At 59.3% G+C, this 20,491-nt stretch overlaps 1 protein-coding gene and 1 long non-coding RNA gene across 3 annotated transcripts in view; one reads left to right on the top strand and one right to left on the bottom strand.

The window, feature by feature from the left end:
* Positions 1–20,491, top strand: part of PEPD (peptidase D) — a 109,622-nt gene that overhangs the window by 7,134 nt on the left and 81,997 nt on the right. Inside the window, exons 2-6 of one of the 2 annotated variants that reach the window (XM_077855872.1) lie at positions 1,213–1,396; positions 3,363–3,490; positions 11,461–11,524; positions 17,808–17,855; positions 19,304–19,365. In XM_077855872.1, the coding sequence (XP_077711998.1) occupies positions 1,213–1,396; positions 3,363–3,490; positions 11,461–11,524; positions 17,808–17,855; positions 19,304–19,365 (486 nt within the window). Of the gene's footprint in view, positions 1–1,212; positions 1,397–3,362; positions 3,491–10,858; positions 11,029–11,460; positions 11,525–17,807; positions 17,856–19,303; positions 19,366–20,491 lie in introns of those variants that run through there. The other variant, XM_077855873.1, reaches the window with a different exon arrangement.
* Positions 489–5,311, bottom strand: LOC144288281 (uncharacterized). Its single transcript, XR_013356246.1, has 3 exons — positions 4,958–5,311; positions 4,429–4,592; positions 489–3,478 (listed from the first exon to the last, which is right to left on the bottom strand). It is a non-coding gene; the product is annotated as an uncharacterized LOC144288281 (long non-coding RNA).

The raw sequence follows: 20,491 nt of genomic DNA on the forward strand, positions 1-20,491 counted from the left end.
GTTCCAAGTGCTCTCGATAGCTGAGGGGGGTGGCAGGGGAGGGGGTCTGCTCAGATTTGCATCGCAGCGGGTCCTTCTGGGTGGGTGCAGAAGAGGCTGTGGGGGAAGCTGGGACCCAGAGAGCCTGACGAGTTCCCTGTGGTTGTGTCTAGGTCCAGGCAGGAGATACGGGTCCCTCAGCTGGAGGTGGAGATAGGGAGGGAGCCTGAGGATGGTTGGGGCTGTGGAAGAGTGGCCCCCAGGGTCCTGGGTGCCCAGAGCCTGGGTGAGGACTGAGAAGCCCTGTGTGGATTGGGAGGGGGGTGTCACTGTGGCCTGGCAGGGGCTGCAGTGTGGGGAGGGGTGGGCCGAGGCCCGAGGCCGGGATTGAGGGGAGCTTGGGCAGCTGGGACACCAGAGAGGGCGTGGGGGGGGGGTGGTGGTTCTTGAGCAACTCTGCAGAGGATATTTCCTGCAAAAGGAAGAGAAAAATCACGCTGGAGGCATGTGCCAGTCAAAGGAGGTGTTTTATTTATCATGAGGGTGAGGTTCCTGTATGTTGGATACAAAGAATGATCCCGGGAGGGAGGTTGGATGCCGGAGCAATGTGGGACTAGACATGGGATGCAGGTCCAGAGGCAGGTGGGCTCCGGGGAGTGAGTGGGGTGACGCCTGTCCTCCAGGACAGCACCCCTGGGGCTGCCACTGCCCAGTCCATCTCACCATGGTCCCCTCGACACAGACTCACTTTGGGCCTGGTACTGGGTGTCCTGTGTATGCGTGTCGGGATCGGTTGGGTGTCCCGGCCCTGGGCTGCTGGGTCTGTGACTTGCAGAGAAGACGGCATCATGCAGGCACGGGGGCAGGGATCCAGGGTTGTCTGGGCCCGATCACAGATCCTTCTCGCTTGATCGGTAAGCTCCTTGAGGGCAGGGATGGGTCCATCTGCAAACTTGTGCAGGCCTGCTCTCCCCGGGGGCAGGGGTTAAACACACACAGCTTTCCCTCATCCCTGCTCCGGTCCAGCGCTCAGGGGCAGCGGCGGGGAGTGTGGTCGAGGAGGCCTCGTGGTCCTCGGCAGCCTAGTGAGGGACTGTTCTGGGTCAAGCAGGTTGAGTCTGGGCCAGCTTGCCCCGTGCTGCTGGGCAGGGGTCACCTCGGACCATGGGAGGTGGATGTCCTCGGGGGCACTAACAGAAGCCTGCGTGGCCACGTGTGCTCATGTCTTTGCAGACCTTCATTTTGGCTGGGGAACGAAACCCTGAAGGTGCCCCTGGCGCTCTTTGGCCTGAACAGGCAGCGGCTCTGTGAGCGGCTGCGGAAGAACCCAGCTGTGCAGGCCGGCTCTGTGGTGCTGCTGCAGGGCGGGGAGGACACGCAGCGCTACTGCACTGACACTGGGGTCCTCTTCCGCCAGGTGAGCCCACCCCGGAGACTTCGTGCACCGTCCCGTATGCCCCAGGCCTCCTGTGGGCTGTCCGCCCCCCTCCAGCATCGGGCCTGGTGGGCCTTGGGTAGCTTTACCCCCAAGGGGACCCCGAAGAGGCTCTATGAGGGCAGACCAAGGCCTGTGCACCCAGGGAGCCCAGACTCTGGAGGGCTAGAGCTCTCCTAGCTGGGGGTGGGGGCAGAGCTGGTGTCAGCCGGTCTCAGCTCTTAGTTCAGAATACAGAAAAATGACATTCCTGGGGGGCAAGCAGGCAAGAAGGCTTCCTGGAAGAGGCAGTATTTGATGTGGGCCCTGAAGGCCAGGGCAAATTCTGACAAGTGCAGTTGGGGGTGGGTGTTCCAGGCTGGAAGGGGGAGGGTGGTGTCTGCAGGAGGGAGTGGGAAGAGGGTGGGCTGGGCACAGGTGCAGATGGGGAGAGACTTCTGGGGCCAGATTCCATCTACAGCAGGGAAGACGCGGGCTGCAGAGGGCCTGGAAGGGTCAGGGGAAAGGGTGCTGTGTAGGAGTGGCTTGCCCACTGCTGACTCTGCGACCCTCTCTGGGTTTTGGTGTCCTGGCCTAGGAAGTAGATTACGGACACCTTGAGGTTCTGGAACCCTGTGTGGTGGAGGGTGGCCTCGCTGCAGGAAGCCAGCCCAGATATGGTGGCCTTGGCTGAGAATGGCTGACATCACTCAGTTTCCAGGAACAGGAGCAAAGACACTCAACAGAGGGGCTCACCCAGAGAGCTGGAGAGGCCCTGAGCTGGCCCCACTCTCACTGATCCCAGCATTGCACCCACTTTACAGATGATGAAACCGAGCCTCACAGAGGAAATGACTTGCCTGCAGGGGAGATGGGGCTAATTGGAATCCCATCTCTGGACTCTAGGGATAGGGCTCTCTTCTCCTCCCTGCCATACCTGGAGCTGGGGCCTGACACCCCGGGAACCCCAGAACCTCCCTGGGGGCAGGCAGAGCTTAGGGGACATGGCCGTCCGACATCCAGGCCAGGAAGAGGCAGGGAAATACGAAGGGGACATGAGTGTGGAAGGGCGGCATGATGTGGCCTCGCCACTGGCCTGCATCCGCCCCGCAGGACACAGCCGGGCTGTCAGCTGCTCAGAGCAACGGCAGTGTTTTTGCTGAAAGTGGCTCCCGCTGGAAAGTTGCCTTGTGCCACGTTCTTGCGGCTGCCAGCCTGTAGTCCTGGCTGCTAGAGACGTGGAGTCTCCATAAGTTTTTTCTGACTAGTCTTGATGCTTCCTGAGGTTTACGTATTCTGGGGTTTAAAAACCGATCTCCTAAATTCAGCCTTTGGCTCCCTTACTGCCGTTATGCAAGGTTAATTTTAGAAGAGATCCTCCTCCACTTCATACCTTTATAACATTATCTGAGCGCAGTGTTTATTGCTAAACACTGAAGTCATCACCTGCCCCGGGGGTGGGAGAAGGAAGTAAGAAGTCCCACGTGGAGGAACCCATTTCTGTGCAGGGGTCTGGCCTGGGTGTCTAAGTCAGGGTGGCATCTTGCCCACCTTTGGGCTTGCGGGCAGCAGAGAGGCGCGGGTAGGGCTGTGCTGGGCCCACGGTGCGCGTGGGCACCCGTGTCCTAGTGTGCCCCAGGGTGTGGCCAGAGAGGGGGGGTGTGGTTAGGGCTCGGGCACATGCATGCACTGCGCATCCTCAGAGAAGGCTCAGAGCAGAGCAGGAGTAGCCAGCCAGGCTGCCCCATGCCCAATCCCAGGAGGGGGTGATGGGCAGCCCACCACTCACAGGGGTGGGGGGACAGAGTGGGTAGGTGGGAACTATGTGAGGCTTGGGGGGCGGTCTCCCAGAGCTGGGGAGCCTGAGGCTGACTCTCTGGGGTGCTCGGTCTGACACCCAACCTCTCTCCTTACACCGCATGTTTTGGTACTGCTGACCGGGTAACCAAGGTCCTTGTTCCCACCACAGGAGTCTTTCTTTCACTGGGCGTTCGGCGTCACCGATCCAGGCTGCTACGGCACCATCGATGTCGGCACCGGGACGTCGACCCTGTTTGTGCCCAGGCTTCCTGCCAGCTACGCCACCTGGATGGGAAAGTAAGGAACAGCCCGGGCCCTGTGACTGCCTGCTGACCAGCGTGGGGTCGGGTGCAAGGAGGGAAGGAGTAGTGGGGGGCGGGGGAGGTGTCGGCGGCGGGGCCCATTGACAGCCTGCTCAGGGCCGGAGCCTGGTATCCTTGGTGGGGAAGGGGCGTCAGAGCCACAGCCGCAGACTGTAGTCGTGTTTGTGTGGAGGTACTACGTATTCATCTGGAAATTCTGGATTCCCAGCTTTGCTAAAATGCCGGAGGCTTTGGCCCCAGTGGACCGTCACTCCTGCGTGGCGTCAGCGGGAGGTGGCCCCCACCTTGGGTGTCATGGGAGTTGGCTCAGGTCAGAGAGGGCAGCCTGGGACCCTTCTCCCTGCCCCATCCCTTACAGGCCGGTCCTGGATGCCTGCTGTGTGCCTGTCTCTGGCTCAGATGGAGGCCCTGCCTCAGTGGGCACCTGTGAGACGGGCCGTGGCTCCGTGCTCCAGGCTGGTGCTGAGTGAGGAGTGTGGGACGGGGGCCTGGGCTGTGCTCGGAGGCCTCCTCTGCACCGTCCATGGCACCTACCGGCTCCAGGGCCCTTGGCCGTGTCTGCCTCTTTGGGAGCCATCCTGCTGGCTCAGAGGTGCTGAGAGGTAGAAGCTGTACTTACGCATGGGTGCTTGAGCCCCGCAGGGGATCCCGCTAAATGCCCATCACCACGTCAGCACGTCATTTCTGCCCAGAGAGTGATAATTCTGGGCTAACGTCTAACCTGCGGCCCTTGCTGCCTGGTGTCCCTGAACGCTTGTTACCAGGTGGGCTGGCAGGCCCATGGCTGCTACAGGGAGCTGCTGCGTGCAGAGGGCCGGGATAGGGCCCCCCGGCTTCCTCTGCTTTGTTCACCCCCCTCCCCACTGGCCCTTTGGTGCGACTCCACAGCCACGTTGTTGGCCCGACAGGTACCTCTTCTGTCGTCTTGGGACAAGGGCTTCAGGCCCACAAGTTGGGAACAGTTCCACTTTGAGGCCCTCTGGGGCCTTCGGTTTTGCCGTGAAGTCATCTTTAAGCAGGACTGACAGCAGAGAAGTGGGCTGTGTGTCCCTGGTGGCATGGTTTCCTTCTTGGCTCTGGGGAAGGAGGGTGGGAAGTGAGCATGTCTGATCCAGGGGGCCCTTGGAGTGCATGGCTGGGCACTTAGGCTCTGGCCCTCTCGGGGGCCCTGGGACAGATGGCCCTGCTGTAGTGCGCAGGCCCCCACTGGCCTCCATGCTTGCATTAGGGTGGACGCTGGACGGTGGTGCTGCCTTCTTCCCCGGGAGGGGGCAGCGCGTTGGGAAGGTGAGCCAGGCCCAGCGAGAGCCCCCAGAGGCTCCACGCCGCCCAGCCCTGGCTGGGGAATCAAAGAAGGGAGGTGCAGAAGGGGAGGCCAGCCCACGCAGATGTCCGTCTGTCCTCTGGACCTCCCTGCCTGCTTTGCCACAGTGCTCTTTACCTGTAGAGAAACTGGCCTCAGGTCTGGCCCAGGGCAGGCCCTCCTCAGTCCTTTCTTCCGGGACCCCTCCCGCTAGATCAGCAGGTCCAGGCCTGAAGACGCGGGTGCTCTTGGAAGGTGGGTTCTTGCCTCCCCGTCCTGCCGTAGCCTGGATGGTCAGCCTTTATCATATTCCTGGTTGAATCCTGACGACTGCCCTGCTTTAAAGAGGATCAGGTTCTGGGTGATGGTGTGTCCTGTGCAGGTCCTGTAGGTCAATCTTGCTGGAAGCTTCCTGGTGGCGGGGCATGGCCTCTTCACAGAGCAGGTCTTGTCACTGCTGGGGCCTCTGATTCCTTATCTGTGGGACAGTGACAGGGCTGCTTGTGAAGCATCGCCGGGGCTGTCATCATAGTGCTCGTCACTGTGGGGATGGTTGCCTTTGTGACCCTGAAATGAGTTGGTAAAGATGCCACCAGGGACAGACAGGTTGTGATGTCCAGAAATGGCCCCAGCGATATTTGTGGCCAACCCCTGTGGAGAGGTGGAGTCTCCCCACCCCCCCACCCCCCCAGCCTGACCCCGGTCAGGACCTGGTGGCTGCCTTGTTGCCTGAATGCGGCAGGGTCATCATATGGCTGGACTAGTTTGCACCTGGTTCTTGCTCATGGGACACCGGCTGACAGCCAGACCACCCACCAGAGTGGGTGACCCCAAGCCCCAGCCCTCGAGTCTTCCTCCTCAGGTCCCAGACATCGTGGAGCAGAGATAAGCTGTCACTCCTGGGCTCTGTCCCGTGCCTGGACCTTCAGAGTCCGTGAACGTGCAGAATGTCAGTATGGTTCACTGCGAAGCCCTGGTAACTGGTACAGCTATGGTGAGGAGTTTCCTGGTGAGAGTGTAGGTCTGGTCTCGGTAACAGGATTCTCCTAGAACCCTCCCTGCCTGTGAGGTGATCACAGAACTGTCGCCTCATCCCTTCCTGCTAGTGGCACATCCCACAGATAGCTGGGGCCCCGGTGCCCGGGCTGCGCCTGTGGTTTTGAGCGGGTTGTCCTCTGAGCCTCCCTGTGGCCCGGCCTGCTGGCTCTGGGAGCGCCGGTCCTGCGGTCGGAGGTGCTCCGCTGTGGGATGTGGGTGCGGACGGGGGGTTGGGGGAGGGTCTCTGTAGGGCCTCCCCGGACTTCTGTCTGCAGATGGAGGTGGGGGAGGCACCGAGCACATCTCTTTTGTCTGCTGCTTTGCATGTCGAGCTGACTCTTGTGTCAAGTCAGGGAGTGCCTGTCCTGGAGGGTGGACATCCTCCAGGGCTGTGGGAGGAGAGGCCTGTCCCTGCTCTGGGGACTCCACCATCTACTGTGAAAGTCTGAGCAGATCTCACCATGTTTCCCCACAGCCACCATCTGGGGAGCCAAATGGCACTTGGCTAGAGGGTTTAAAACCCAGGACCTGATTGGTCAGGGAGCAGCTGTCAGCAGTTGGCTACTCAGCATGTAATCCTCAGTAATACGGGAATAACGCCTGCGCTTTGGCTGCTGGTTGCAAGGCTGCTGTTGGAAGTTCTCCTCGAGGGGCACCTGGGTGGCTCATTCGGTTGAGTGTCTGACTCCTGGTTTCAGCCCAGATCGGGATCTCAGGGTGGTGAGATCCAGTCCTGCGGTTGGCTCTGCGCTCAGCCGGGAGTCTGCTGGAGATGCTCTTCCTCCCGCTCCCCCTCCACCCTGCTCGTGCACGCACATTCTCTCTTTCTCTTTCTAAAATAGATAAATAAGTCCTTAAAAAAAAAGTTTTCCTTTCGTATTTTCCTGCTTTGCTGAGCCAGCTGATTGTCTGGTACAGACATAGAGGCTTGCGTGACCTTCGAGCGGAGAAATGGGTCTGCGGTGTGGGTCTCCCTGATGGAAAGGCTCCATGTCCAACAGGTGGAATGAGGAGGTGGGTCCCAGGGGTCTCCTGGCTCCACAGCGGAGAGCCAGACCCTGGTCTCCTGCAGCCCTGACTCCCCACCGTGGCCACCCTGGCAGGCCTTGCCCTTCCTCTGCTCTTGGTGCGTCCCCCTCCTGGGCGCCACATCCCCAGCCTTTGGGAGAGGAGGCTCGGTCACAGCAGGGCAGTGGCGAAGGGCTTGGTTGTGTGGCGCTGGAGCTGGGGAGGGGCCAGCTCTGATGGCGTGCGGCTCTTTCCAGACACTCTCATCATCAATAGGGCTTGGGAGCGAGGCTGTCGGGATTACCTGGCCTTTGCAATCAAAACCCACCAGACTGAACATTTGACCTTCAGCTCCTCGGCTTCCTTTTGAGTCTCTATCTGATGGCTTTTGAAAATCCATCTGGCGGATACCGCAGTCCAGAGTCGTCCAGGGAAGCAGCACTCCCATCTGCAGATCCGCCACTTCCTGCGTGTAGGGCAGGATCCTGTTGTCAGGGCAGCAGGCGCTGAGGGGCCTGCTCCCAGCCTGTTCCTCACCCCAGGCCTTTTTCCGGGACAGGGAATGGGGTAGCTTGTAATTTGTTTTCATTTGGAAGCTTTGCTTACAAGAGCCCAGTGCCTTTGGATATGAGGGTGTTTCCCATCATTTTGTCTGGGGTCCTCTGAGCAGGCGGGAAATTGTCTCTGTGAGCCGTACGGGGCAGCTGCCCACAGAGCATGAGTGACTCGGGGCCGAGTTGGGGGACCTTCCTAGAGCCTTCACAGCTTGACTGTGTTCTCCTGTCCCTGGCTGAGACCGTGGGCTCGGAGTGTGAGACAGGATGCCGGACGTGGGGTTTGCCGGGAGGAGGGTCCCTGCCCTCCTGAGGGCGCTGCCCAGGAGTGCCGTGAGTGAAGTGAGTTTCTCCAGGGCTGAGGCCCCTAGGCCCTGAGCTGATGTGTGTGCTGTGGCGTGTGTGTGGTGGCAGGGGTGTGGTTGTGGGGAGGGTGGCAGGGGTGTGCCGTGCAGTGTGGCATATATATGGTGTATATGGTTTGGGTGTGTGCAGTAGTTGGGCTGTGTGTGCATATGTGGGGTGGGATGTGTGTGTGAGTGCACATGCGGTGTGTACCGTGGTTACATGTGGAGTGGAGTGCAGTGTGGTGTGTACATGTGTGTGGTGTGCTTATGTGTGATGATGGGTGGTATGTGTGTCGGGGGTGGGGTGTGCATGCAGCCTGGGTGTGTGTGGTTGTGTGTGCACGTGGAGTGTGTGTGTGAGAGTGCGCACATCGTATACTACGGTTATGTGTGTAGCGTGGTGCAGTGTGGTGTATGTGTGAGGTACATGTGTGCGTGTGTGTTGGGGTGGGGCGTGCATGCAGCCTGGGTGTGTGTGGTGTGTGTGTGTGTGTGTAACGTGGAGCAGGCTCTCACGGCCGCCCTCGCCCACCCGTACGCACACGTGGACCAAGGCCACCCTTGCGGCCAGGGCGTGGTGCGTTCCCGTCCCCAGGAGGGCCTGGCCCACGTGCCACCGTCCGGGCCTCTCCCGGCTCCGCGCAGCCCGGGGCACAGCGCTCCCCCACGCGGGCCCCATGATCCTGGGGGTCGGGCCCCCGCGGCGCTCCGGAGGGGTGTCCATTTCTCGGAGAAGCCGCTGGAAGGCCTGAGCTCCGGCGGGGAGGCACGCCGGCGTCGAGCCATGAGCCGAGAGGCGGCAGCGGCGTGGCCGCAGGCCGTGGCCGGGGATGCCGGAGGTAGAGCTCTGCCCCGTTACCCGCTCGCGGGCGGCACCTGTGCTTGGCGATCTCGTGTTCTGGAGGGCCCCACTGTGTGTGCCCCGCGGGCTTTCCTTTAACGTCCGCGCACCTCGGGAGGCCGCGCACGGAGAGCTGCCGCTCCTCGTGTCCACCCTGACCCCGGGTTCTGGAAGGGCCGCCTCTAGGTCGAGCAGGGCCGGCTGCCGGGGGCAAAGCACTAGCCCCCTGGGTGGGGCGCGCTCTCCTCCCTCCTGCCAGAGCTGTCCCTTCCCTTTGAAGTGAGAGTTTCTAGGGTGGCGTCGGCTTCCCCTCCGACCCCCCTTTTCCTGGCCCTGTGGTGGGATCTGGCCTGAGCAGCCCTGCCGGCCCCGGACTCCAGACAGGGCAGGATGCAGGCCCTCCACCTGCCTGCCGCCAGCCCACGGTGGGGGGGTCTGTAGCCCCGCGACCTGTCCTGCCCGTTCTGTGGACTCTCGTGGACGTGCTGCTCCTTCTCCGGTCAACCCCGCCAAGTCATGGTGGCCGAGCCTCCGGTGGCTGGCAGCCTGGCCCACTTGTCCCTTGAGGTGACATTTAAATTATTTTTGCTATAATTAGCCCCAAAACATAGAAAATAAGTAGTATTCACACTTAATTATCTCTGCCCTTTAGGGAAGAATGCATGCAGAGTGCCAGAAAAGACACCAGCAGCTTTTCAGACTGTGTCTGTCAGAGTGGTCGTTCCTGTGGAGAACCAGGCCTCTGGTGGCTCCTGGTCTTGGCGCTCGAGACCCAGTGGGTGCTCTAGACTGTCAGTCAGCCTCTCTGGGAGGCACCTGCCCTCACTTTCAGACAATCAGGGTGGCGGCAGCAGGCTTCCGGGGGGCTTCGGCCCTGGCTGCCCCTGGGCCCCGGTGGCAAGTGGCTGGCCTGTGGCTGGTAGACCAGGGGTGGACAGGTGAGCACACAGCCCCGGAGCCACCCACGGGCCACAGTGACCTTGGTGTTCGCCCCGCCTCTACCCCTCTCCTCTCGTTCCACGTTGTGAAGACCTAAACCTCAGGCTGAGTACACAGGGACGTTCGCGGGCGTCAGGTCTAGGTCTGCAGAGAGAAGACCCCCAGGCAGGCAGGTACAAGTGCCCCGGGGTAATGGCTGAGACAGCCCCCTGTAGGGAGCGTCCCTCGAAGCAGGTCCTTGGCACTTCCCAAATCTTCTGGGAGTTTGCTTTGGATGCCTGTCCCAGCTGCGAGAGATGAAGTGACCAGGACCAGAGGTGGGCAGGGGACCTGCCGAGGGTGCGGGGCATCTGTCTTGGAGCTGGGACTGCGGCCGGTGCAGTCGAGGATGGATGTGGTGAGGACGCCGATGGCCCTGCCTCACTCCTCCGGCCTGCACTTTTGTACGTGGCTGAGAGTGTCACCACTTGGTAGCAAAGGGTCAGCGAGCTGTCCCGCGGTCAACAGAGAGCTGGGCCTCCCGTGTCCAGGAGAGGGCTTATCATCCGGTCTGCCCTGCGCTGCTTCAGGTGCTGCTGATGGTGGTGCCAGACTTTGGCCATTTAACTTTTGAGTCCTGTCTCAGGTGTGGAACTGATGCGACTGCATCATGCAACTTCCTAACGGCCAGGGCTGGACGCCCTGTGCCCACTTCAGAGAAGAGAGAGGGGTGCTCACTGCGCGTGGCTGTGAGCTCCCTGCTGATCCCCCAAGGCCCACCCATCTGCCCCCCGGTCCACGCTCCCTGCTGCCCAGCCACTATCTCTCTGGTGCATGCTTGAGTGGAGAGGGAAGTGGTGCAGTCCTTGGGGGTGGGAGTGGGTGGTTCTGGTTCCCAGGGTGACGCTGGTCACTGGCATCTCAGAGACGTGAAGTTGGCTCCTTGAGGTAGTCATCTCCGCATCTGGAAGTGTGCTCCCTCCCCTGTCCCTGGTGGGCCTCCCCAGGCACACTGTCCTTGGCACTGTCACCTCCCCCCGCCCCCCCGCCGTCATCTGCTCGCCCTTGAGAGTCCAGGAAGCACAGTCTGAAAACCATCTGCTGTTTTCTCCTGAGGCCTCTTTCAGATCTAACACTCGGTGACTAGAATACCGTGCGATCACAGGCAGGCTGGGGGTATGTCCCCCCCACCCCGTGCTGATGTGGTGCCCAGGCGTGGGATGGCGCAGGATGGCGTGTGTGCGTCATTAGACTTGGCTTGTGACACCTTCCCCCACTGTGGCTAGTGCTCCACCTCATGTGAGGTCACCAGCGGTGACACCAGCAGTGACATCAGCCCCTTCACTGACCAGGAGGCTGGGGCTGGGGTGGTGCTTGCTGGACTGCACCCATGACCGGGAGCCCTTCGGGAGGTGGCCCAGCCTCCTCCTCTCTTTGTCTCTGTCTTCTTCTCCTGGCTGATTTTTCAGGGATGATGAGTAAGCTTGAATGTTTCTCATCATGGTGAGTAATAGTGATATTGACTTCTTCAAAATGTTAATTTTAAAACTTTCCTCTAAAGAGGCTCCATGGGGGAGCTCCCGGGAGGCAGCTTATTTCATGCCCCAGAGGGTACGCTGGCTGGCTGCCTGGTGGGCTCTCACGGGTGGTGGAGGGGAGGTTTGGTCTGCAGATGCTTGCTGCGGGTGGCCAGGGTCACTGGGCTCCAAGGACGAGCAGAGGTCAGCAGGGGGAGGTCAGGGGAGGCAGGTGCGGCTCAGCGTTCGCTCTGTGGCCCGGCACGCTTTGCTGCCCGAGTCTGTGCTGTGTACACCTGCTCTGTGCAGGGGCAGGGATGGGCCTGGGGCTTTATGGTCTGGGCTCGGGGGCGGGAAGGCAGCCTGTGCCAAGTGTGGCCAAACCCTGACCCTGGCATTCCTTGTGCTTCCCTTTGAGGATCCACTCCAAGGAGTACTTCAAGGAGAAGTATGCCGTGGATGACGTCCAGTATACAGACGAGGTCAGTAGCGGCCGACTCCTCTCTGAGCAGTTGAGGGCTTCCATCACACCTCTGCGCTCACACCCCCTTCCTCTCACTGCCATAGCCTGGCTGCGCCCCCCGTCTCAGTGGCTGGAGGCCTCTGGTACCTGAGTTGTGGCTGCTGAGCTTCCTGGAGGGAGGACGTCTCCGGGAGATCTCATCTACATGCCCCCCAGGCTCAGCCCGGGCCTTCACAGGTTGGGAGGTCCTCCCCACAGCCACTGCTGGCCGCAGATGCCGCTGCCAGAAGAGCCCCAGACTTGGAGAGGCCTGTGCGGTGGGGTACAGTTGCAGGTCCCTGGCTTTAATCTACTTGCCAGCCTGGTTGCCCAGCAGTGCCATGTGTCCTGGGTAGGTGAATGGCTGTCCTTCTGGGGCTTGGCATTCGAATCCAGGCAGTCACAGGGGCTGCCTCTGACTTCCACTGCTGATGGGACAGGGTTAGGGCAGAGGTGAGAACACAGCCGTGCAGTCCCATGCTCTGCTTGGACCTGTACTGCAGCCACTGCCAGGCACACAGGGAGGCCTCTCTGCTCCGTCCCCGGGCGCTGTTACGGCAGCCACGCTGCGACCAGGCCAGGGCTGCGTAGAACATTGACACCGAGAGGTCAGTCAGTGCCTGCTGCTCGAGGTCCACCCCCAGCCTGGCAGGACCAGCTGGATGGGGCCCGAGAGCGCACATGGATGTACTACTTAAGCGCTGGGGATCGGCGTGGAAGCAGCTGAGGAGCTGGAGACCAAGCAGCTACCCCTTCCCCTGGGTAGGACACAGGCTGTGTTGAGGAATGACAACACCGGGTAGGAGGCAGGTTCGCAGGGATCCTGGCCAGGCCCACGGCACAGTGAGGAAGCCGAGAGTCTCAGCCCTGGGACAGGGGCCTGGCCCCAGCTGCTCGGGGATGCCCAGCCCCAGGGCAGGCCAGCGTTGGTACTGTCCCATACACAGGCCCAGCCCTGCTCCAGTTCTGCTGCCCTAGAATGCTGCACCCACGCCTCTGTCTATATCCTACCCGTGCCCCAAGGCCTGTGCCAGCCCACTGCATCCCTGCCGACGCTGGGCCACACTGGCGCCCCTCCCACCCCGGCTCTCGGGAGCTGCAGCAGATGTGCTGGGTGCTCTGTGTCTTGCCTTCTGCTGCTTTGTATTTGTCCCCAAGGCCCAGTTCTTTTCCCCCGACGTTACTGCCCCATTCTGCCTGCCTGGCTCCAGGGGAGTGTGGGCATCAGAGCTGGTTGAGGCCCAGGGCTGAGCTTGGCAGCCGGGACACGGTCTGCTGCAGGAGGTGACTGTGGCAGGGCGGCGCCTCGTCAGGAGGGCCTCGGTGGAGGAGAGCGGCTTGCATCCACAAGGCCGTGGGCGCCTGGGTGCGGAGCACCTTCTTCCAGGCTGGGTTGTGGAGGGAGGGGGCTTTGGATGGATCTTTCTTTTTGTCCTGGGATTTCGATACCAAGTTTCTGGGGGGTGACTCATAGCATCTAAAGAGTCTGTTAATATACACGTGACCTGTCATAGTGCTCTGGGGATAGGATCTCAGCCGGAACATTCATTTGTGTGCCTCCGATGAGGTCATCTGTCGCTTACCTTGTATCTCTGAGTATCAGTGAGTGAGGGGCCTGCCCCATCCTTAGTTCTGATTCTGTTTCCTGACCCTCTCCTTTGGCAAGTGTATCCCTCCTGCCTCCCTAAGCTGCATTTTAACATTATTGCCCTCTGGACCTGGGCCTTCTCAGAAACTTGGAGGGGGAGGGGGCAGCCTGGGGCTCAGCCCACCGAGTCAGGGCGCCTCTGTGCTGCAGCCTCCTTAGCCACAGCCTGACATTGTTGCTTTCATGTCTAGAGGAACCTCAACTCCATTCATCCTGTGATTTCTGGGGAGAAGGAGGAGAACTGGCCTCCGGATATGGAGAAGCAGGTCTGGAGTGTCGGGCCAGGAAAGCCTGTAGCGATAGCGTAGAATCACAGCCCCATAGAGCTGCACACTCTCAGCTTGTGTTTACGAAGCAGAACCTTAAATGAAGTGTTCAGAGGAGTTCAGAGGACAGGATCTTGGGTCCGGGCTGTCTGCTGTGTTCCATCATCATCACTGTCATCATTAATCAATTTTGTCATGACTGTACTGCTCTGGTCCTTACTGGAGACGAGGGCTCGTTGACAGCTGGTCAGGGGCCTCACCCTGGGTTGGCATCTGTGGGTTCCAGAACCATTGCTACGATCCCCTCATCCCTTGTGCCCTGACCCATGGTGGGCCACAGCTCCCGTCCCACTGCAGAGGAGGCCAGGGCCGAGGTGAACGGCCTCACCGGCAGCCCCCCAGACGGTAGGGGGCAGCCCTAGGACCTTGGGACCCCAGAGGCCCTCCACTTCTGCAGTTGCCCTGTCAGACGTAAGGGCTGACACAGACTCCCAAGTTGTCTTTGGTTTTCTGTGGTTCGAAATGGAGCCCGACACTATAAACTGCTGCATCGAGATACCTGTGCTGGGAGGCCTTTGAGGTGCCTGGGGCCTGTTCCATCAGGGGCGGTGACAGGAAGCCCTTTACTTCGGGAAAAGGCTCCCCAGGCCACTTTTCTGGACTTCGGGCAGCCTTGGCCATCCGTGACAAATCACAGATGGGAGGCAGCTCACACTTCTCTTTTCTGAAAGAAGGCAGGAAGCCGCGCACCCCAGGTCATGGCTGGTCACTTGCTGTCGTGTATAAAATGCAGGTGTCTGATATAGTGAACATGGCTGTCCAGTTCCTCTCATCCCCAGAGATGACCCAGATTTTAATTATTTATAAGGTAGAGCAAATGGTGGTTCCCCCGAGAAAGGGGTGCTCAGGAGAATCTTGAGACGTGCTTCAAGGCATCGCACTCCAGTACAGTGCCAAGGCTGGTCTTCATAAAGCGGGTTGGGGGGGGGGGTGGGTGCTGGCAGGGTGGAGGGCACATTTTGTGCATTTGCTCTCCTTTACACACCGGGCAGATGCAGGGAGGTGCCGGGGTCAGTGGCTCAGTGCCGGGCTCAGTGGCTTGATGAGTGTAAGAGAACTATTGTGGCAGCACGTTGATGGATGCCGCCGGCCTCTCAGCCTCGGCGTGGGGAGGTGTGTGGGGTGTGGCGGGACGTCTGAGGAGACAGCTGCTACGAGGGACTGCTGGTCCAGAGTTGCTGGAAACTCCAGTTGTTCAGGAGCAGCTGCAAATCCATGTTTGTGATCTTTCCTGATGTTTAAACTTTTGAAATAAGTTCAGGTTTTCAGCCACATTAACAGCTACCAGGTTGCACCCTTGTTTCAGACTGCCATGAAAAACAGCTCATTTTTAAAGATTTACTTATTCACTTTGGAGAGAGAGAGAGAGAGAGAGAGCACACGTGTGAAGGAGAGAGGATCTTAAGCAAAATCCACGCTGAGGGTGCAGCCTGATATGGGGCTCAGTCTCATGACCCTGAGATGGTGACCTGAGCTGAAACCAAGAGTCAGATGCTTAACCAACTGAGGCACCCCAGAATAGTTCCTTTATAAAAGCTTGGGTGTTTGCAGGGTGAAGCCCAGCTCCCTAGGGCAGTGCAGGCTTTCTTACAGCACTGATTAAAGACCACCCTGCCCCTTTCTCAGGCCCATCACCCACCTGCAGGCCTAGTTGGGGCCCTGGGCATGAGGCTGCACGAGGGGTCCACGGGAAGCCTCTGATTGTCCCCAAGGGAGGGGGCTTGTGCACCAGGCTCTGACAAATTCCGTGTGTGCCATCCGCCCCAACCTGCCAGAGAGGCCCGGCTGCCCGGGAAATTGATGCAGGCTCTGGGATGCAGCACGTCAGGGGCATTTAACAGCACTGGTTTGTGAAAGCTGAGGGGTCCCCAGTGGCCACCGCTCTGTGGCAGCGAGGCCCCATGTTGACAGAGCCGTGCCGTCCTGTGTGCTGGAGCTGCATGTTGAGCTGGTGACACACAGGCGCATCCCGTCTCCTTTATTTCTGAGGCGTGGAATGAGGGTGTGCTAATGAGGAGGTAGTGCTGGTGGGTCTCTCTGTGGAAGGGCGAATGGAGCTGCCAGGCTGGGGGAGGTTTTGCAACTGCAGAGGTAACCAGGGCCCACTCAGGCCGTCGTGATCAATCAGAGACGCTGCCCAGCCCGCTCTGTGTCGGGTCTCGATCCGTCTGTACATTAGGCGGCAAGGAGAGGCCTGCTTTCTCCACGATTCCTAACCAGCGAGTCCTGAGCCGCTGCCGAGAGAAAACCCATCAGACCACACGTTTGTTATCTGGCTTCCCTCTGCCAAGGACAGTAGGGCATACAATCCCCGAGTGCCTCCCCGCTCTCTGGTCCCGCCACCGTAATTGACGGAGTCGTTCTGTGCTGATGAGTGTAGACCTGCCTCATCGAGGGGACAGCACACCCAGGGGCCTGCCACGCACGGCTCTTGTTCCTTTTAATGAGTGCCCTGCCCCCCCGCTCTGGGAGGGCCTGCAGGAGTGGCAGGGATTCAGCTGAGCCGTCAGTGTGTGCAGCACAGAGGGGGTTGGGGGGCGGGCTTCAGTCATCCTCAGAGCAGTTCCCGAGTCAGAGCAGAGGGTCCAGGGAGGTGGAGCCTCGTGTGCCATGAGGGCACGGCGGTTGGCACACGTCTGGAGAGTCGTCTGGCCACAAGCATCAAAAACCTCAAAGAAACGTGGCTCTTCACCTAGCAGTGTCTCTGGCTCTCTCTCTCTCTTTTTAAAGGAGATAATTTTTTTTTTAAAGGAGATAATTTTTTAAAGGAATTTATGTTAAGGAAATAACCTTGTACGTAAAAGTGTTCATCAGGGCATCACTTACAGTAGTTAATCACGAGAAACGATCTAAATAGCCAGTGGAGGAATGAATGAATGAACTGTGCCATTTCCATTACGAGGCTGTCATGCAGCCAGATGTTCAACTCTGGCCTCTGCTCTTTTTTTAACTGTGAACCTGGACAAACGATCGAACCCATAAGCTTTCTCATTTCTGAAATCTGGACACGTGTAGCCTCAACCTCATGGGTGGTTAAATGAGACGACGCCTGGAGTGACCAGCACGGGCCATAGTCAGGGGCTGTGGAGCGTTTACCCTCCCCGGCAGTAGTGACTGGTAAAAATCACGTGGTCGGAGAACAGTTCATCTCAGGAAATGAGTGAAGTGGGTAACTTCCCATGATCCAAATGTCGTTACAGATCTCTGTTCTCACGTGCAGAGATAAAAAGTCTCTGGGGATGGGATTGTAGGTGTATTTTATCTTCTTACGGGTTTCAGTATATTCCGGGTTTTCTCGGGGAGCCTCTCAGTATTAAAAAACATGTATATACATATGTCAAAACTTATCAAAATGTGCACTTTAAACATGTGCATTGTAGAGTGTGTCAGTGAGAGCTCAGTAAAGCTGTTAAAACAACAAACAACAGATCCTTCTCATGCTCGCCCTGTGTCGGGGCGTGGAGGACTGTCAGGTGGGGGTGGGGGGGCTCAGACAGGAGGGCTTTGGGAACCAAGACGCAGGGCTGACTGAGGAGTGGGGGCCCGGAGAGGCAGAGGGTGCTCCCACCACGGTGCTTGGCACTCCTGGGTACAGATATCCCGGCTAATGCAGCGTGGTGGGCACTTGGCCAGGGGAATGGGGCAGGGGACGAGACGAGGGAGTGAACGAACCTGTCGGGGGAGGGAGGGCGGAGGGCCTCACTTCTGAGTCCCGTTGATGAAGCAGGGGCAAGACCCCGAGCGGAGGTGTGGAGAGATGAGGTGGCATGGCACGCTCATTCATGGGGTTGGGATAGGAAGCAGCCAGCATGCAGGCACACGAGGCCTGAGTGGGTCGAACTGGAGGAGGGATGGGGTGGGGGACAGAGGGTGGGATTGGGACAAGCTTCCTCCCCACAGTCTAGGAGATGAGTGGGGGCAGGGAGGAAGGTGTCTGCCCTGGGATAGGAAGCTGTTGGGGTCAGTGCCTAAGAGGTAGTAGGAACAGGTCTTTCAGGAGGGACTGGCGGGTGGACAGTCCTTGGTAAGAGGTGGGCATGTGGGCATGTGGGAAGGTGTGCCAGATTTAGGTGTGAGTCCCTGTCTGCCGCTTGATAGCCATGTGGCTTTCAGAAGTCCTTTGGCGTCCGTGAGCCTCAGTCTCCTCATCTGCAGGATGGAGACAACATCACTGTCTTAACAGTTGGCTCCATAAATGTGAGCGGGCTTCGGAAGTAACGGTGGCGAATCATCCCCATCAGATGTCTTTGCGGTTGCTCTAAAGTGGATTTTTCTTTCTGACCTTTTAGATCGCCAGTGTCCTGACATCACAGAGCCCCTCTGTCCTCCTCACTTTGGTAAGTAGCTGGTGTCCGGGGACCAAGCACCACAGGGAAGGGTTTTAGGGAACCATCTGCCCCCGCAGATTTGGAAACCAGAGGAGGAATGATGGTCAGTAACACGTAGCGACACCTCACTCGGGATGGCTGGGTACATCCAGGACCACATCTTCCATCCCCAGTGTCCCCAGGATCTGCTGTGTCCTGCCAGAAGGCCTCCATGGACAAGATACCACGCCTACTCCAAGGGTTAAAACCCGGCTGGGGGATGCATTTGTGTCAGGCCGAGCTCATGGACTTTGTGGATGTAGAAGATCAATGAGCTTCCACCCTGTGTCTCCTCCATCGTTAATTGAGTTTTAAAAGCACACCCGTGGTTTCTGCCTGTGAGGTCACCTGGCTGCTTTGCATCAGATTTAGAATTGGGTGCACTGAATGGGGGGCCTGCCACAGCCTGGGGGCGGGGTGGGGTGCACGGTGGACCCCTCACATAGGGCCGTGGGGGCACTCGGGCTGCTGCGAAATAGCTCAGAGAAGCAGCCTGCTTTCCTGCTTTCTCTCGACCTTGGGGAGTTTCAGATATGGAGAGTGTACAACCCTTCTTTCCTCCCACAGTGACCTTTGTCTCCCTCATTCATCGATTCTTTTTCAGAGATCGTTCTTGGTGGTTGGGTTTTTTTTGTTGTTTGTTTGTTTGTTTTGTTTTTTTAAGCGCTTCACATGGTCTCTTTTTTCCGCTCTGCTGTTCTGATGGCTGAGCAGGAAGATTAGGTGAGATGATTGTGGGCAGAGATGGCCCAGTGTGTTTTCTTTGAGGGCCAGTCTTAAACATTGGCTTGCCATTCTTGAGGAAGAAGGGCTGTTTAAAACACCTTGGCTCTCCGGGGATGGCACGCTCTTCTCTGAGTCCCTTGTTTTGTCTCCTCTCCTTGGAGAGGACTTGGCGTCTCCTCCCAGTTGGGGGAAGGAGAGCAATGTACCACAGCTCCCTGGTGTCACTGGAAGCACCCATCATGCCTGAGTTGGGTTCTACCCACATCTCTGGGGGCGCTGGATTTGACCGTGCATTTTTGGATCTTGTCAGGGGGTAGGGTGTGCACACTTGTGTGCCTGAGGGAGGTGGGGCCAGCCTAGGAGAGAGATTGGTCTGTGCCTGCATGGCCTGAGCTGGTTTCAGCAGGGCGGTCTGATGGAGGGGGATCTCAGGCACCTGGGATACTATTTGTGTGGCCCCCATCCTCCCCGTTCAAGCTGGGGCAGAGGAAGGACAGTTTGCCTTTGTGCAGGGGGGAGGGCAGGGTTGCCTGGGGGTTGCCAGAAAGGCAGGAAGGGATGCCGTTGATGGGCAGGGGTGAGGGCTCCAGGTTCTTCCCCAGTCTGAGGCTGGATGTAGGAGGCAGGCCCACCCCCCAACAGGTGGCAGGGACCCCGCAGGGCGGCCCCTCACACTCCCTCTGTCTCTGCAGCGTGGCGTCAACACGGACAGCGGCAGTGTCTGTAGGGAGGCCTCCTTCGAAGGCATTAGCAGGTGAGTCCCGGGGCCCCCAGAATGGTCTCCATCCTCCCCCCGGTCACCTCTTCACCAGCAGGCCTTGCCCCATCTACAAGCCGGACACAAAACACGTGGGCAGGAGACTGCTAAGGAGTTGGATTGGGAATTTTGAGAAAATGTTTAGAAAAATAATTTGCCAAAAATTCCACTTCTCTGTCGAGCTCCATAATGCAAGTGCAGACCTGCCCAGGCTCGGGGAGCACATGCGGGGGGGCCAGCCCTCCCTCCAGAGCCCTGTGCTCAGCACTGTGGTCTTTGCTCTTCTCAGCCCCTCCCCTCAGTCCTGGCTGCTAACGTCTCCCCCCGCCTGAGTCCTCTGTTGTCCCAGTCTCAGAGAGGGACCCCCCTGCCCTGCCCTCGCTCCCCTCGTTGAGCTCCAGGCCGATCCCCCAAACCCTTCTCCCCCTTTCTGGGCCTCCCTGGGCAGAAAGGCAGATGTGGGGCCGAGGTGGGGCACCGTGTCCCCCGTATCCCCCCTCACACCGAGGCCCCTAGAGCGTGCTCCCTGCAGCTGTGCTGTGTCCCTGGGATGGCTGGTGACTGGCATGTGTGGTGGTGGGGGTGATCTGTGGGGCCCCAGGCTGCAGCAGAGGAGCCCTTGAGAGGAGGCATCTGCTCCTCCAGGCCGCTGAGCGTGGATGGCCCCCAGCCCTCCTCCTGGGCCTCTCTCCCCAGCTCCCCCCGTCCCCCACTGCACTTCGCACCGCTCCACTGTGTCCTGTCATCCTTTGCTGGACCTGGGCGGTGACAGGAAGCGCCTTATAATTATGTATGAGCTGGAGCCACAGGGAGTTTGTGCGTCTGTGTGATGTAGGGGTGATTAGGAAGGATTATGAGCTCATAAATATGTATCACTCCCCCAACGGTAAGAGCGGAGGGGTGGGGGCGAGTATCAGGTTTGCTTCTCATTGCTCAAATCCCTGCATCCTCTTGGGAATTTCCCCGCAGTGGCCACGTGCTTGCTTTTTGGAGTGCTGGCCACGGCTGCTGTCCACCCCCCGCCCCAGGGCCCGGCGTGCTGTAGCCTGTCCTGGGCCCGGCCTCCCTGCTCTCCCAGCACCACCGGTGCTCCCTTGCTCATCTGCCTTGACCAGCACCAGCA

Source organism: Canis aureus, chromosome 1 (assembly GCF_053574225.1).
Source record: "Canis aureus isolate CA01 chromosome 1, VMU_Caureus_v.1.0, whole genome shotgun sequence".
Taxonomy (NCBI): domain Eukaryota; kingdom Metazoa; phylum Chordata; class Mammalia; order Carnivora; family Canidae; genus Canis; species Canis aureus.